We start from the raw sequence: 18,000 nt of genomic DNA on the forward strand, positions 1-18,000 counted from the left end.
ATGATGTTTAACATATTGCTGTGTGAATTAGATTCTTGTGCCTTTTGAAAAATGATTATACTTAAAAATAGGGAATCAAAAGAAATTGAGTAGTCATTTTTCAAAATTTGCCTTGGAAATTTTATGTTAACCCACTCTTTGTTTGTTTAGGTCATGTGAATGGCATGAAAAAGAAAGAATGGGAAAATAAGTCAGTGGGAATAGAAGCAGAGAGAAAAACTCAGCACCTTAGTCTTCAAGTACCATTACGATCTCATAGCTCATCCTCTTCCTCAGAAGAGAACAGTAGCTGTAGTGCCGTGCAGCCTTTACTGGCCAGTGAAAAGGAAAGTCCTTCTTCTGTTGCTGATGACCATTTGGTTCAAAAAGAGTTCTTACATGGTACGAAAAGAGATGATGGCCAAGGAAGGTTAGTATTCAGTTAGGTTTAGAAAACTTCACTGATTGTAGTAGGATTTTAGTTGTTTACACTTGTGGCAAGAAACACTTCTTTCTCCTCCACTGTCCCACTTTAGAAATATTTTTCTTCATCTACTCCCATATTTTTAAATAATGTCAATTTGCTGTTGTTTTTCTGATTATAAAGGTAATTTATATTCTGATTTCAGATATTAGGAAAATATAGAAAAGTGCCCGGAAAATAAACGTTTCTTGTCATCCTGCCGCTCAGAATGATAGATTGTTAACATTCACATGTTATCCCCCCTCTCTGGTGGATACTTTTTGGTCTTCATTTTTAGCCCTTTATAGTTGACTACTCTGTTTCTTGAAACACACTTTCCTCTTAGCTTGACAGCGCATTTCCAGTTTTCCTCCCACCTCCTTTGCTTTTCCTTCTTAGTCTCCATTGCCATGTCCTGCATTTTTTCTTCTCTTTCTTCTTTCTCTTCTTCTTACAGCTAACCATTTGTTAAATGTTGTGATCCCTCAAGACTCTGTTCTGCACCCCTTTCTCCACTCATTCTATGCTATTTCCCTAGACAGCCTCAATGACTGTCTGGCTTCAATTATGATCTGTAGCCAACATCTTTTAAATATAAAACTTCAGCTAAGACCTTTGTCCCCATAAGCTCAGCTACCTACTTGATATACCCACTTGATGTTTCATGGAGGCCTCAAGCTCAACATACAAAACATGACCTCACGCCTTTCATTCCCAACTTGTTCTGCCTCAGTAGATGGCACCACTGTATTTCTGCTGAAATCAGAAATACTGGGAGTATGTGACTTCTTCCTCTCCTGCCATCCCTCTCATTTACCCAAAGGCCCTTGGTATATTTTTCTGGACAAGTTTTTAAAGGATATGGAAAAAATCATACAAATATATTAGTGTCCATGGGTTATAGATAGAAGATTATACACCAAGTTTCTTTACGTTTTTATTGTAAGCGGCCTCATTTTTTTTAACTCTACAGGATATGAGCATATATTGTGCTGTTTTGCTACTTTGTTATGGATATTGTAAATTTTTAGATTTTTCTTTCACTGGAAAAAAAATTGTTAAAATTACTAGGAGGATTTTATAGATGCTTCTATTTATAGTTAGATTAAATTATATGATGTACAGAAAATGGTAACAGGTTTTCTTTCTGTTTTAGTATTCCTACAGAAGTTTCAGGAAACAGCCCTGTGTCTCCTAATCCTCAGGATAAGTCAGTAGGTCAGTCTCCTCTTAGATCTCCCTTGAAACGGCAAGCCTCTGTATGTTCCACCCGACTTGGAAGCACCAAGAGTCTTACTGCTGCTTTTTATGGTGACAAACAGCCTGTTACAGTTGGAGTCCAATTTAGTAGTGACGTCTCCCGCAGTGATGAGAATGTACTAGACTCACCGAAGCAAAGAAGAAGTTTTGGTTCATTCCCATACACACCATCAGCAGACTCTAATTCATTTCATCAATATCGATCAATGGATTCCAGCATGTCGATGGCTGATAGTGAAGCCTACTTTTCTGCAGCCGAAGAATTTGAGCCCATTAGCAGTGATGAAGGCCCAGGAACTTATCCAGGCAGAAAAAAGAAGAAAAAGCAGACCCAGCAGATTGACTACAGTAGGGGTTCCATATATCACAGTGTAGAAGGACCACTTACTGGCCATGGAGAAAGCAGTCAGGATTCCCGAACTCTGCCGTTCAAAACTCACCCTTCGCAGGCGTCATTTGTTTCTGCATTAGGTGGAGAGGATGACATTATAGAACATCTGTATGTTGTAGAAGGTGAGAAAACGGTAGAAAGTGAACAGATTACTTCTCAGCAACCCATGATGAGTTGTTATCAGACTTACCTTACTCAGTTCCAGGTAATTAATTGGTCAGTTAAGCACCCAACCAACAAAAGAACCTCTAAATCCTCCTTGCACCGTCCCCTCGATCTGGATACACCAACCAGTGAAGAAAGTTCATCATCATGTGAACAGCTTGCTGTTCCAACTTTTAAGGTATAAACCAAGTCATTAGTTTCCACTGATATGATTATTTAGGAAAGTGGATTTTTAATTACTCTAACTGGTATTTCGTTACCTTTTTGAAACATAGTGTTTTTGAAATCATGGCTTCATGTATTACAGTAGGTCTTAGGGTTATTGATGAGTGTTACAAATTTAAGCGTATCAGATTGAAGAATGGTTTAAGACCTCATTGTCACTATGTTAACCTAATTTATTAACTTATAATGTGTGTCTACATTATACTGCCATGTTAAGATCAGGTCTCTCTGTGAAATTCATATTTTGTCTTAAAAATAAAATCTTGAAATCTTTTTTAGTAATTTATGTTCTTTCTACTACTCTGTAGCTGTTTTCTTGCAAACCCAATTCCACTCACTTGACATTTGAGATCTTACTGTTTAGTATTGGTGTGGTTATTGTCTGTTTCTGTCATGCATTCTGTAAACGGCTTTTTAGGCAAGCTGAAAACACGTCAGAGTAAATTTAGTGATAATAACCAATACAAAAAGTTTATTTATTAAAATCATAGAAATTTTTACAGTGTAAAAGGAGAAAATTAAACATAAAAAATCTTACGGAACCGATGAACAATATTCAGGCATATTATGTGGTATGTACATATGTATGTATACATATACATATTTAAAGTATCTAAATGCTCATTTAGCCAATCATTCTTTATTGAGGTATTGTATACTTCTTTGTGCCAGGCATTCGATGTACAAAAAATAACCAAAATTCGTTGCTTTTGAGTCGATTCTGACTCATAGCGACCCTGTAGGACAGAGTAGAACTGTCCCATAGGGTTTCCAGGGAGCAGCTGGTGGATTCAAACTGCCAGCCTTTTGGTTAGCAGCCGTAGCTCTTAACCACTGTGTGGCCAGGGCTCCAAACAGATAAGTAGATGATTATAAATTGAGAAGAGTCTTAACGAAGATAATAAAATGATACAGGAATAGAGAATAATGGGGTGGGGGGGAGTTGCCTAGATTGTATTGACATGGAAGATCTATTTGAGAAAGTAATATTTAAGCTGAAACTTGAAGAATAAGGAGGAATGAAGATGAGAGGAGCTGGGAGCACTCCATTCCAGGCAAAGCCCTAAGTTGGGAAAGAGGCCAGAGTGCCTAAATCCTAGTGAGCGAGTTGGGAGAGTTGTTCATGATAAAGCGGGAGACCTAAACAGGGTTAGATTACTCAGGATTTATAGGCCATGGTATCAGGAGTTTGAAGTTTTATTTTAATTTCACTAGGAAACTCGAGAGCTTTAAGAAAATGTGATGTGACCTCATGTACTTTGACTACCAAGTGGAAGTACAAGAGAGGAAGTGGGGTGATCACTTAGGAGGCTGTTGCGGCAGTCTGCGTGAGATGACAGGCTCTTGGACATAAGATGTAGCAGTAATGATAGAAATGTGATAAATTGAGTTGAATATCCTCTGATATATATAGATGTTTCATATGTATTGAAGTAAGAAGAAATATCAGTGACAGTTGCAAAATTTTGTTTTTAAGGTTATGCCCATTTCACATCTTACCCAAGATGACTGGCCCATGCCAGAATTTTAAAATGTTCTTCTTATTCCATGTAGAAATATGTCAGCATATGAATTTTCTAGTATAAAATTAAATGGTACTAGTTGTGCAGCATAGTACCTGAGAGGTTAGAATTATTTTAGTATTATTTTACAGTAAGTCTTTCTAGTTAGGTAGTCAAATCTCTGTAAAAGATAGGTCAAGAAATTTATATCTTTGATGACTTCAAAAATAGAACATAGGAGGTAAGAAATTTACTTCATTAAATTTAAATAACCAATTAAGCCCTGTTGGCACAGTGGTTAAGAGCTACGGCTGCTAACCAAAACGTTGGTAGTTCGAATCCACCAGCTGTTCCTCAGAAATCCTATGGGGCAGTTCTACCCTGTCCTATAGGGTCACTATGAGTTGGAATCGATTCGACGGCAGTGGGTTTTTGTGTTTTTTAACCAATTAATCAGCATTTATAAAAGTTCAGTTGCTTATTCAAGTATATCATTTATTTTCTTATCTTTTATGGATATAAAATAGAAGTCTAACTTTTCCTAGCAATTTAATATTTCTCTGGGTCATCTCTTTCCGACTTAAAAGTTGACTATGCTAGGGGAAAACTGTAGCCTCAAAAATTAGCTTAAGAACAGCTGAATTTAAAAGGATCTCTGGAGGAAAAATATTTGAAGCACTTGCTTTTAAACTTCAATTATAGTCTTTTATTCTCATTCCTCAACCTTCACAACCCTGCCCTGCCATTTGTCTGAAGAAACAAAATGAAATTGCCTATTAAATGTTTCTGTGATTTTCTCTTTTTGTCTATCAGTCATTTTAGCAAGGTAAATTCAATGCTCATAAATATCTTGTAGATAACATACAATCTGAAAACTAATTAATATTAAAATTCTAGACTATAAATAACATTTTATATTACTCTAGGTTATCAAACAGGGGCTCACAGCTAATTCTTTGCTAGACAGAGGAATGCAACTTTCAGGATCAACTTCAAAGTAAGTAAAAATAATATACTTTTACAGTCTCTTTTTCTTGATTATGAAATATGTAGAATTTATGAAATATTCGTTCTTTGCCTGAGTACAGACTTTAAGAATAAATTACCCAGAGTGATTTAGCTCTTCTGTCTGTCATGACTTTGGCAACATTTATAAGCAGTCAGTAGCACTCGGCATATCAAAATGGGGAGCTAACAAGAAATCTGGACAGATTTTTCATAATTTGGAAAAGTTCCATCAAGGAAATGTGTCAAATAATTTTTTTCTTATTCTATGCACAAACCATCTTTGAACAGTTTTATGTTTTAATACCTCATTTGGTCTGTCTTTGAAAAGTATTTGGGACATAAAATACCTATTCAGTTCCACGAAACTTTTAGTTGAAATTAGTGTAGGTTTAAGTGGTCCCCCGTCTTAAGGAAGCCCCACCTTTTACTCTTTGTCATGGTCTTTTTGATATATACTTTGCTTGTGAAATTATATAGTACACCATATACTCCTCTGGAAAAGAAAGCCGTTGATAATACAGATGATGAAACATTAACCGAGGAATGGACCCTGGATCAGCCAGTCTTCCAGACCAGGACAACAGCCATAGTTGAAGTTAAAGGAACTGTGGATATTGTTCTTACTCCCCTGGTGGCTGAAGCTTTAGACAGGTATAAATTTTGTCTAAAAATATAACTACTGTTTTATAAAATCGTAAGTGTCGTATTCATATAGAAGAATATTGATGATGGCTGTTTAGAGTGAATAAAAATGGAAATATGTTTTAAAAGGTCTATTCTTAAGTTGGATATCATTGATGACTTTTTCAGTCTAAAATAATTATATTTTGATAATCTTTTCTGTTTTTTACTTTTGGGTTGATGAGCCTAAAATGGACAAATATCCAGGAATGAGTTTTGATGTTTCATATTCTTACTACTGTCTAGTTGATAAAGGGGAAGTAATAAATACTCTGTTCTGTAAGGGGTTTATAATTTGTCTAGAAAGAAAAAACTAACATGAATGAAACTAAAATGGAACATCATGGAGTGCAAAGTTGTATGATGAACAGTAAGTGCTGAAGGAGTTCAGAGGAGAAGGGAGTCAATAAAAAACAGCTTTTATAAAATTACTGCTTTTACTGCAAAGATGCATAGTTTTCGGTGATAATTTATGTTGTTAATATTCTATATTATATGAGATGTCATACAAATAAAGTATAATGAAGACCATAGAAAATAATCTTCAGGGATCATACAAGAAAAGACCATTGCCCAAGCTAGAACACTTGATTTTGAGGTGTGGGGGGGATAAAATCAGAAATGTTTACTTTGTTTAATTTCTAAAAATGTATTTTAAGCATTCTCATTTCCATACAAAATAATTGTTGCCAATATCTAAATGGTACTAAATGTTATTGATATGTTTAGATAAGCTAGGTCATAGTATTAAAGTGATATTTAATGTCTTCGATTACTGTTTTTACTTCCCTCAGATACATTGAAGCAATGGTTCATTGTGCTAGTAACTGGCATCCAGCTGCAATTGTAGACGATCTTCATGCTAAAGTCCTCAGGGAAGCTGTCCAAAATAGCAAGACTACCTTCTCAGAAAATGTAAGGATTTTTTATTTAATGGGCATGGCAAATTGTGTATTCTTCATGTATACAGAATATACAAACTTGAAAAAACTTGAATGTATCAAAATTTTATTAGCAAGTTAAACTGGAATACATGGACATGTTCTAAATAGTCTTTATATGTCACTGGCTCCATAAAAGGTAGCATATGTAATTGAATTATGGATTATATAGTGATAAAAATACTTGTTAAAATGTAACTTTTTGTTTTTATAATTTGTATTTTGAAGATAGTTTAATTCTAAGCCTTTCTTAAAGTGAATGAGTAAAGAATCCTAATGTATCCTAAAGGGCTGGTACTTTCATTTTCTAAGAAAGCAAAGCTGCTTAGTATTTTTTACTTTTCCTCTTTGATTAGTTGACTTATAGCTTACTATTTTTGAGATTATTTCTTTTTCATCTAAATGAGTGAAGTCACTGCCTCCTAATGTGTAATATTCTACTTATGTGTAGTTTTAGCCCTGAAGCCAGTTCCTTAGCAGTTGTATCCTGGTGTCCTTCAGGTGATTCTCCATTTGACTTTGAAATTTATCTGATCATATTTGAACTAGGGACAGAAGAGTGGTAAAAAGTAAAGCTGAATATTTTTATTCATAACAGTTATTCAAAATATATAGGCATGTCATGTGACAGATAGTTAGGGCAAGGAAGTTGCAAATAAAAAGAAATTTGAAAATATTGCAGCCAGCAAGGAGCCTATTATCAGAAACCAAGTCTGCTTTCAAGATGTAGAATTTAGTGATCCTAAAAAGTGCTTTTAATTATTATTATTACCATTTTTGCTGTTTCTTTCTCTGTAGGCTGATTTCACTTTAATATGTAATACTTCTCAGCCCTGAAGCCACCAGAGTACTTCCTAACTTTTCTAAGGTTTGAGCTTTAAGGTTGGAAGTGCTACCCCAGATGGCAGCTAGCACATAGATGGGTATAGAGGGGCACAGTAAATGAGAAAGTTGCTGTTGCAGATGATGTGAAAATCATGAAAGATCTGTTAAATATTAATTCCACTTTGACTGTTTTTAGTTATCTTCCAAACAAGATGTTAGAGGAACAAAAACAGAGCACCCAACTTTAGGAACTACTAACCAAGGACAAGCACAGACAAATCTTACAATGAAGCAAGATAATGTGACAATTAAAGGTCTTCAGGCTAATGTTAGCATACCAAAGGTAACAATTTTTTTTGTAATTTTTTTGAACAAAGAAAATATTTTGGTGGTTATATCCTCTGCATTTACTAAACTGAATGGTGATGGAATAGTTTGTAATATTAAAATTTTGCTTTATTTTGTTTTCCCTGGATGATCTAGTGTTAAGAACTAAACTACTTAAACAAAAAATTTGGTAATACTTAGCAAAATGTTCCGTATCATCCAGTAAGAATCTTAATTATGATTATTTTATGCAAGTCTATATTTATAAGCTTTGTTTTCATTTTCAAACACATAAATATATTTCTAATAGTAATTTTTTATGTTTTTATATATCTTCTGTAGAAGTGATAACTTCACATTTTCAGCTCTGACACTTGTGACATTTTATGCAGTATTTCAACTGAATTTGTGACATTTTGTGTGTTAGGTAAATTTATGTTTGTTACAAGCCTCAGTGGAAGAATCTCCAGCTACAGCTCCTAGTAGAAGTGTGACTCACGTTTCCCTAGTAGCATTGTGTTTTGATAGAATTGCTACACAAGTTCGTATGAACAGGTAAGAAAGATTTTATTAATTTGAGTTATTATTATCTTGCTGGATACAAAAACAAGCCTTGAGCACCTTCTTAATAACGTTTCTGAGAACTCCAATGCTAAAACTGAGTAGTGGTATTGCAATTTCAAATCTCACCTGTAGATTAGGAAATGAAATTTTTAAAAGTTTGTTCTGTCTTTATTCATAACATTTTTCTTTAACATTGAAAAATTTGTTATTAATATATTCATTTAAAATAGTACAATTATTTTTTAAAAAGTTAAACCCACTTATCAGTCAAGTGTTTGTACTGAATTATATTATTTACATATTAACTATCATACTCTTTTTCTTCTTTTATTAAGAGGTGTGGTTGAAGAGACTTCAAACAGTGCAGAACCTGGTAGAACGTCAAATTTCGATAGGTATGCCCACGCTACTAAGATGCAGCCTCAGTCATCTGGCTCTCTCAGATCGAATGCTGGAGCGGAAAAAGGCAAAGAAATTGCGGCCAAGTTAAACATTCATCGAGTTCATGGTCAACTGAGGGGTCTTGATACAACAGGTATGATTCTACAAAAAATATGTTTTTCTTTGCCATGAAAAAAGTTAAGAAGATTTTGCAAAAGGAAAGATTATTTTTTCCTTTGAATATTGCCACAATTTGCACGTTTCATAAGAAAAAGGAAAGGTATTTCTACATATATTGAACACATAATATTTAAGTACTTCTCACATTCTACACAAAACAGAAGGTAAACTTTGGTAAGAAAGTAAGTGGTCTGGCCCCACGTTAGGGATTTCTTCTCTCTCCCATGAGTTTTTTTTTTTTTTTTAAATGATATCTGCTTACGCATCATAGAACAGAGAAAGCATGATCTTAATAGTCTTTCTCACTATTTTAGATTGTTGTTTATAAAACGTTATTAAAAAGAATTAATTGCAAATTAATCAAAGCCAGATAATCATGTCTGTAAAATATAGAAGCAGCAGTAAAAGGGAGAGACACGGCCATCTCTCTTAAAGTCCTTGGTGAGGTGAGAGAAGAGACACTGAATCCCACTTCAGTATTTTCAACTCTGTTCAGTGCTGTTCTCATTTAGAGACTTAAATGAACTCAGACTGTCAGAGATTCAGTTCAGAAAAAATTGAGTTTGTTAGTCCTATTTATGATGACTGCTATGCTAGAGTCTCTGTGTGGCACAAGTGACCAAGCCTGTGTGATATACTGCTTGTCCCCAGCAGCCCCAGTGTTTACCGTGTAACAAGTGCTCAGTTACTTGCTGAATGAATCAAAGATTTCCTTGAATTTGCTGACTGTATTTTGCAGTTTGGGGGTTACATGATTCTTGTTTGCATTTTGGGTCTGTGCAACTGCTGTGATTTTCTCAAGGGTTATTTCACCATCCTTGTGTTTGAAGCCAAAGCATTTGACCTGAGGATTCCAAATAAAGAGACTTTGCATGACCACCTCAGACCTGTCGCTCTAAAGCTGGTGCAGAATACACATGGCTTTAGCATCAAAAGAATTTTCTTGGCTCTGCATTTGGCACCAGTAATCAGTTTGCACTTGGGTGTTGGGCAGACCATAAGCAATACCTTGAATAATTTTGAAAGGCACATCGTTCAGAAAAAGTTCTCTTCAAAGATAAACTGTCATTGAAATTCCAAGGTAGAAATTTCTGTAAAAATGGGGGGAAAGCAAGAAATATAAATGTCTTTGCTTATATGTAAATAAGGTGTCTGTGAAAGGATAACCAAGAATCTAATGATATTTTTTACCTGTAGGATGGGGGGCTGGTGGCTGGGTATAGTGTTAGAGGCTTTTCATTGCATATCCTTTGATACTTTTTGGAACTTTGATCTATGTGAGTGTATTACCTATTCACGAAATTTAAATAAAATTCAAGTTAAATCCTCACCTTATACCATACATCAGAATAAGTTCATGGGGTTGAAGACTTAAATATAAAAGTATTAAATAATGAGAAAATCATAGGAAAATATGGTGAATCTTTACTCTCTGATTAGGCAAGACTTTCTAATCATAAATGTGAAGTAGGATATTTTTATATAATGGAATGTTACATAGCAATTAAAATAATATCTTTGAAGAATTTTAAATGATCTGAGGAAGTTGTCATGGTTACATTAAAAATGATTATATGAGAAGTGAGAACCAAAGATGGGTTTGCAAATGATCTCTAAAGGACTAGAAAGAAAATTTACTTCAAATGTAAATAGACGTTATCTCTGGGTGGTAAAATTACATGTGATCTTTATCTTCTTTCTGCTTTTCTATATTCATTAGCTGCCTTCAGAGGAAGAAATGAAAAAAAAAGTGAGATGAAATAAAACCTTTCCCATGCAATCAGGATGTTACTTTCCATATTGCATCTATAAGCAGTGGAATCATGGCAGTGCCTGTGATGAATTCTACTTACATAAAATTTGTTAGCATGCAGTAGTCTTTTAGTCAAAGCTGTAATTTCCCTAGCAAATGATGTTTTTTTCCTGTGGTTTGGTAATTAATTAAAATAATTTTTTATTTTATAAAATGATGAGAAAGTTTTTAAAGCTAGTTTATTGTGAAGCTGAATTATTCAGGAGCTTTTTAACTTCAGATTTTAAGAGTACTCTCTAATCTTCTAGGAATGAATTCATACTACCATTGAGCAATTATTTGTTAATTAGGGAGCCTTCTTTTCTCCCTCTTGCTTCAACACAATTAAGAAACTTCAGGCACTTTTAAAGTAGTAAGACAGAGGGCAGCATTATTTTAGAAGTTGATTCATTTGTTTCTTTTATTTTTCTGTCTTTTTGACAGAATAGTAATATATATTCTTAAGACAACCACTGGTGGCACGGTGGTTAAGTGCTTGGCTGCTAACTGTAAGGTAGGCGGTTCGAACCTACCAGCGGCTCCATGGGAGGAAGACCTGGTGTTCTGCTTCTGTAAAGATTACAGCCTAGAAAACCCTATGGGACAGTTTTACTCTGTCACATGGAGTCATTATGAGTCGAAACTGACTCAACAATACATAACACCAACAAAGACAACCAGTGTTAAATGTTTGAATTTTCTTTTTTTTAGTATGTAAACTTCTATCTTTAAAATGGCCATTTTGCTCTCTTATGATAATAGACATTGGTACCTGTGCCATCACTGCTATTCCTTTTGAGAAGTCCAAAGTTTTGTTTACCCTTGAAGAGTTGGATGAGTTTACTTTTGTGGATGAAACTGATCATCAGGCTGTTCCAGATGTAACTCGAATAGGTCCCAGCCAAGAAAAATGGGGTTGGATAATGTTTGAATGTGGACTTGAAAGTCTAACCATAAAAGGTAAGCATTTTGTTGTTGTTGTTGTTAAATTCTGCTTAAGTGGAGGACACATTGACACCATATTGCTGAAATATTTTGAACGAAGAAGTATTTCAGCTCATTCCCTTATTGTGACTTTCAGTGACCTAAAACATCATATTCAAGTAGAAAGTGTAGTACCTGAGATCATTTATCAGGGTGGTTGCCCCCATCGCACTTGTGTAAGTGAAACTTTCCCTCCATTGTGTGATTAGAGCTAGTCAGGGCATCCAGACATACCAAACCTGATTGCCTGAAAAAAGAAATTTGTGATTCAGAAAAAATTCCTACACACACACACACACACACACACACACACACACACACGCAGAAATAGATAGATATAGATAGATAGATAGATAGGTATCTTTTTGGAAGTTTGCATCTTTGGAAACTGGATCTTTGATCAATAGAACTTTGCCATATTGAATGAAAACACTGTAAATCCTTTATTCATTGAAAAAGACTTACTTGAACTGTAAACTTTCACTTAAAGCACAGTAAAAGAAAAAGACTGACTTATGGTTATATTTGCTTTTCTTTTAAGTTACTGAACAATAGTTTATAATAGGTTGAATTGTATATAAGAATTTCAGTTTAGTTATATATAATAGTATTGCATATGCTTACAATTCCATACCTCAGAATGCAACCATGCATCACTTTTATAAAGACAGTCTTGGTGAGAAAGAATAAAATTATTTTTATGAGATTTTATGCAGATATCTTAGAGAATAGCATTAAGACACTGATGTACTATTTTTAATAAAATGAATGACTTCATTTTTATAGGAGGAAGACAGTCTGGTGCTGTTTTATATAATACATTTGGAATTATGGGTAAAGCTAATGTCACAGAAAGGGGTGGAGTGCTGACATCCAATAATTCTTCTGATTCTCCAACTGGCAGTGGCTATAATACTGATGTCTCCGATGATAATCTTCCTTGTGACCGAACAAGTCCTTCCTCAGACGTAAATGGAAATTCTGTTTCGGATGAACAAGTTGGTGAATTTCTAATAATAATAATGCTTTGAAAAAATTACTCAGAAAACTGCATACGCAGTTCATAGTGAATTTCTAGAGTACATTTGCTTGTCTTTCCCTATTTTGTATTTGTATCTGCTTAAATGTTAGTCAAAGCATTTTGGAGAGTATGCTACTACTAGAGTATAATTTCTGAAATGTAGGCATCGTATAAGAGATGTGTTTATATCGGTCAGTCACAGTACCTACATAATACCTGCTTATAGTAGGCACTTAAAAAACAGTTGTCAAGTTAATGGAATTTAAGAAAAGCATGCTTTGTTTTTGTTTGAAGGATTTTAGAAGAATTCAATTTTTAAATAACTAGTTTTGTCATTGATGGTATTTCATGTAAGTTCTCAATACTTTCATCAATATCTGCTTAATAGACTCCTGAAGAATACCTGATATGCAACTCATTTAATTATCTTTATTATGGTTGTATTTTATGGTGATTAGTACAGTAACAGCAATGACAAAAATATTCAAATTTCTAGATTGCAGAAGAGTTGTACTACTGATAGGTGACCTTGGTGAAGTTACTTACCTTCTCCCAAATATCTTCACCTGTAACAGGAGTGTAATATTGATATTGACCTCATAAAGTAGTTTAAATACATTTAAAGGGTCTAACTCATTTCCTACCACATAGTAAGAACTTTGTAAGTGTTCTTAAACACGTGTACATACATATGTTTCTGATCATTTTAAAAATTAGACCTATTGAAGAGTAAAGAAAAAACATTTCCAAAGAAAGTTGTCATGGATATCCAGGATTCATTGACATACTCACCTCTGAACCCCAGGTTGCTTGGGATTTATTTTTTAAACATTTATTTTCATTTGATGCATAGTTTAAGAATTTTACTAGTTTTCTGGTAAGGTCTTTGGAAGTGTTTGGGAGATTAGCACTTTAACAAATTTTAAAAGATAATAGTTACTCACTTATTAAAAAAAAAAAAAAAAAAAAGGCTGAGCTAGCTTTTCTTTCTCTTCACCAACTAAAATATTTGGCAGAATCTCAGGCATCTTCCTTGGTCAACGCTGATCATACTGTCTTTGGTGAAAGTCCTCCTTGACTTTCTGACTTTTGTTGATCTGTTTTGTTGGGTGGTCCTTTCTCTTTCTTAAATTCTGTTCTTGACTCTTCTTTTCTTCTTCCTTTTTGTCCACTCCCTGGTTTATTTCATTTAGCAGGACAGTTTTATAATTTGATGGCACATCTATTCCCCACAGGCCGTACTTTTTAACACCAGCCCTTTACCTGAGCTCCAAAACGGTATTTCCAATGGCTTTTTAGACTCAGATGTGCATAGGCACACAAATTCAGTCAGCCTAAAAGCAAATTTATTTTTACTTTGCTTGAACCCACACATGCCATTGTAACTAGTTGCTTATTTGTCTACAACCCCCACCTCCCTTTTTTAAATTTCAAGTTTCTCAAGAGTGTCTACTGCATCTTTGTATACCTAAAGCCTGGTTCACAGCCCCTTGTCTGAAACCCTCAAGGTCAGATGTATTTGAGAATTCAGGTATTTTTTTTTAAGGAAGGTAATATGGTATTTATATTGTATGTTACACAAAGTCCTAGTGGGATCTGAGACAGCCCTCTGTCTTGAAACCTTTAAATATTTCTGCAGCACGACATGAATAAACACGCCAAGTAGGATAAGTAGCCTTCATCTATTTAGATCAGATTTTAGTGACATACTTAAAAAAAATTTCAGTTTTTCAGAACTTTGTGGGTTTGGAAGCTCAAGTAAGGGATGGTGTACTTATATTTAGTTACTACTGACTTCAAATTTACTAGAGTCTGTAGTTCACATTGTCTTGTGACACTTAGTGTTCAGAGCTGTTTTGTGGTTACGCTTCATTCTGTAATCATTCCACAAAAAATACCAATCTTTTTCTTAGCTTAACCAACAATATCTAAAAGTAAATTGAGACTTGTAAGTAGGTATAACAGGCAGAAGACATTTGCTTAATATTATGCTTCTGACCTCCCTGCATTCTGAAGAGTGGTGATTGCATATTTGAAAATATTATTTTTTCTCAATACAGATTTAGATCACTAGTATATAAGATAACTAAGAATTTTTTTTTATTATAGAGAACTGGTTGAAAATGGACTACAGAAATATTTCTTATGATGCTTTATTTGGAAGTTTGAATTACTGTTAAAATGGAATAGAAAATAGATTGCAGTAGGAGGCGGAAGACATTAATTCCGTCAGCCGTCCTCCTACCTTTGACAAGTCACAAAACCTCTTTCTCTCACTTAATCAAAAAATAAAATAAAATAAAATACTTAACATCCCTAAACAAATGTGGTTGAATTAAGTAATTAATTGAAACCCCTTTAGTTATAAGATCTCTGCTTTATAATGTAGTCGTTTTTCAGGCTATGCTCTTTGAAGCTTCACAGATCCACAGATATTTCACAGAATCAGGGAGGTAGGCTGAGCAAGGTTCACATTATCTATTTTATGTAAAGGTGTTTGTTATCTGTAGAACTTGATTTAGTGGAAAGATATTGCTGCTTAAAATGCAATATTAGAGGTTTTAAGTACTGTACGTTAGTAAGTTTTTGGCACTCTATGTAGGATGAAGGAGTGGAATCTGATGACTTGAAAAAAGATCTACCTCTAATGCCTCCACCTCCAGATTCATGTAGCATGAAGTTGACCATCAAAGAAATTTGGTTTAGTTTTGCAGCTCCCACTAATGTGAGATCTCCTGCACATGCATTTTCTAGGTAAGTTTTCAAAATGTAATACTATCCGTTGATGTTTCTTCTCTGTTTCAAATAGCCTACAGTTCTGTTTTATATGTTTTTTGAATTATTTTTCTGATATATCTAGTGTTAGGGTAAGGAGCCCTGGTGACACAGTGGTTAAGTGCTTGGCTTCTAACCAAAAGGTCTGTGGTTCGAACCCACCAGCAGCTCCGCAGGGAAAACAGACCTGGAGATCTGCTCCTGTAAAGATTACCGTCTAGGAAGCACCATGGGGCAATCCTGCTGTGTCATATAGGGTTTCTATGAGTCAGAATCGACTCGATGGCACACAGCAACATTATTTGGGTTGCCACCTTTTTTCCATGTTTCCTACTTCATACTTTCTATAGACATTTTTTCTCAGTTTGCTGCCCCCTTTTCTTTGCTAGTGCTTCAGTTTTATTTTTATCTGTCACTCTACCTTGAATTTTTCACTTTTGATGAGAAGTTCCTATTTTTCTTTCTTCTCTTTTGTCTGTTCTTTGCATTGCTTAATTATATTTTCATAATTTATCAGGTGGTACAAAGGAAAAGAAAGTAATTTTGCCTGAATGAAATAGCCACCAAGTTCAGTAGGTATGGGAGATTGAAATACAAATCTTAAGATTTGTTTTTATAATTTTTTTCTTTTTTTTTTTTTTATTAAAAGGCAGCTGAACCTTTTAAGCACTGCAACCCCTGCCGTTGGTGCATGGCTTGTTCCTATTGATCAACTCAAGTCATCCTTAAACAAGTTAGAAACTGAGGGAACCTTGAGAATTTGTGCTGTTATGGGATGCATAATGACAGAAGCATTAGAGGTATGCCTTTCAGCAATACAAGGTATTATGCAGATGTTATTATTGAAGTTAATCCCTTATTGTTAACTCATTGTTGGAAAACGTCAGACTGTAACTTCTTTATTACTGGAGATATTTGATTTGTAGGATCTTTGTTATATCATTCTAAATCTATTAATTTGCTTTGTTTCAGAATAAAAGTGTACATTTTCCACTAAGAAGTAAATACAATAGACTTACAAAACTTGCCCGCTTTCTCCAAGAAAATCCTTCGTGTTTACTATGCAATATACTACATCACTACCTGCAGCAGGCCAATTACTCCATCATTGACGATGCTACAATGGTGAGTCACTGGGACCTTATGTTAGCTTTAAAACAGCCTCTGTTCTGTTGCGGAGCCATGTACCCACAGGGGAGAAAATAAAACACTGAGGACCACATGGAGTAAAACTGAGAATTGTGGACAGGTTTTAAAATAATTTTTGGAGATGTATAAAAATCACACCCTTGTCTGACTTTAAATGTTTTCGATTTGAGAAAGAAATGACCTCAGCCTTATTAAAACATCATGCATGGGAAAGGCAGTCAGTATATAAACAGTAGTTATCTTGATGTGGGATTACAGGGGACTTTTTTATTCTATCATTGTACTCCTCTGCATTTTCTAAAATTTATCTAATAAACATACATTATTAGAATAAAACCAGCTTCTTAATGAAGAAAACACTTTATTTTGATTTATAAAGAATCTTTTTTTTTGAAATCTCAATTCCGTATTCTTTCAGCTAAGAGTTGGGGCAATCAAAAAAGTAAAAAGTTACGCATGAAGTTGTGAAATATCCAAATTTACAAATTGGCTTTTGCCACTTCGTATTTAACCTTCTAAGCAAAACAAAGGAAATAGAATGTTTGTGGCAGCTTTGGCCCCAAGCAGTCATCTTAACAGGCATGAATGGAATCAAAAGAAGCATATCTACATTCTTTGTAATATATTAAGACTTCTGGTATTAAATTTTAACTAGTTAAACTTAGTTTAAAAGTCTTTTTTTTTTCTTTTTATTGTGCTTTAGGTGAAAGTTTACAGCTCAAGTTAATTTCTCATTCAAAAATTTATGCACATATTGTTTTGTGACATTGGTTGCAATCCCTACAACGTGACAGCATGCTCCCCCTTTCCACTCCCTGTGTCCATTCGTTCAGTTCCTGTCCCTTCCTGCCTTCTTGTCCTGGTTTTGGATGGGAGCTGCCCATTTGGTCTCGTATATTTGAATGAACTAAGAAGCTCATTCCTCATGTGTATTATTATTTTTTTTATAGGCCTGTCTAATCTATGTCTGAAAAGTGGGCTTTGGGAATGGTTTCAGTTCTGGGTTAACAGAGCGTCCAGGAACCATAGTTTTGGGGGTTCCTCCAGTCTCTGTATGGTATTTACATTATCATTAATGTCTAATTTCAAATCTTCAGATACTTGATTAGTAAACTGTTTCCCTTTGTTTTAGTTTAATTTTACATAGGGGAGCTGAGCATAATTTGGGGGATTTTTTAAAATTTTTATTGTACTTTAGATGATGGTTTACAGAACAAATAGTTTCTCATTAAACATTCAGTACACATATTGTTTTATGACATTGGTTAACAACCCCACGGCATGTCAACACTCTCCCTTCTTGACCTTGGAGGGACTTTTTTTGGTGAAAATATGCATAGCCAAAGTTACACCATTTCAAAAGTTTCTACATGTACAATTCAGTGAC

General features: G+C 34.5%; 1 protein-coding gene across 10 annotated transcripts in view; it reads left to right on the top strand.

The window, feature by feature from the left end:
* Nucleotides 1-18,000, top strand: part of BLTP1 (bridge-like lipid transfer protein family member 1) — a 249,850-nt gene that overhangs the window by 121,231 nt on the left and 110,619 nt on the right. For all 10 annotated transcript variants that reach the window (XM_023741142.1, XM_023741148.1, XM_023741141.1 and 7 more), the window contains 13 exons: nucleotides 151-409; nucleotides 1,599-2,436; nucleotides 4,912-4,982; nucleotides 5,471-5,644; nucleotides 6,469-6,589; nucleotides 7,637-7,783; nucleotides 8,195-8,322; nucleotides 8,667-8,866; nucleotides 11,447-11,644; nucleotides 12,455-12,666; nucleotides 15,292-15,443; nucleotides 16,114-16,264; nucleotides 16,437-16,589. In XM_023741142.1, the coding sequence (XP_023596910.1) occupies nucleotides 151-409; nucleotides 1,599-2,436; nucleotides 4,912-4,982; nucleotides 5,471-5,644; nucleotides 6,469-6,589; nucleotides 7,637-7,783; nucleotides 8,195-8,322; nucleotides 8,667-8,866; nucleotides 11,447-11,644; nucleotides 12,455-12,666; nucleotides 15,292-15,443; nucleotides 16,114-16,264; nucleotides 16,437-16,589 (2,804 nt within the window). The remainder of the gene's footprint in view (nucleotides 1-150; nucleotides 410-1,598; nucleotides 2,437-4,911; nucleotides 4,983-5,470; nucleotides 5,645-6,468; nucleotides 6,590-7,636; nucleotides 7,784-8,194; nucleotides 8,323-8,666; nucleotides 8,867-11,446; nucleotides 11,645-12,454; nucleotides 12,667-15,291; nucleotides 15,444-16,113; nucleotides 16,265-16,436; nucleotides 16,590-18,000) is intronic.

This window comes from Trichechus manatus, unplaced genomic scaffold (genome assembly GCF_000243295.1).
Source record: "Trichechus manatus latirostris isolate Lorelei unplaced genomic scaffold, TriManLat1.0 scaffold00174, whole genome shotgun sequence".
In the NCBI taxonomy this organism is placed as follows: domain Eukaryota; kingdom Metazoa; phylum Chordata; class Mammalia; order Sirenia; family Trichechidae; genus Trichechus; species Trichechus manatus.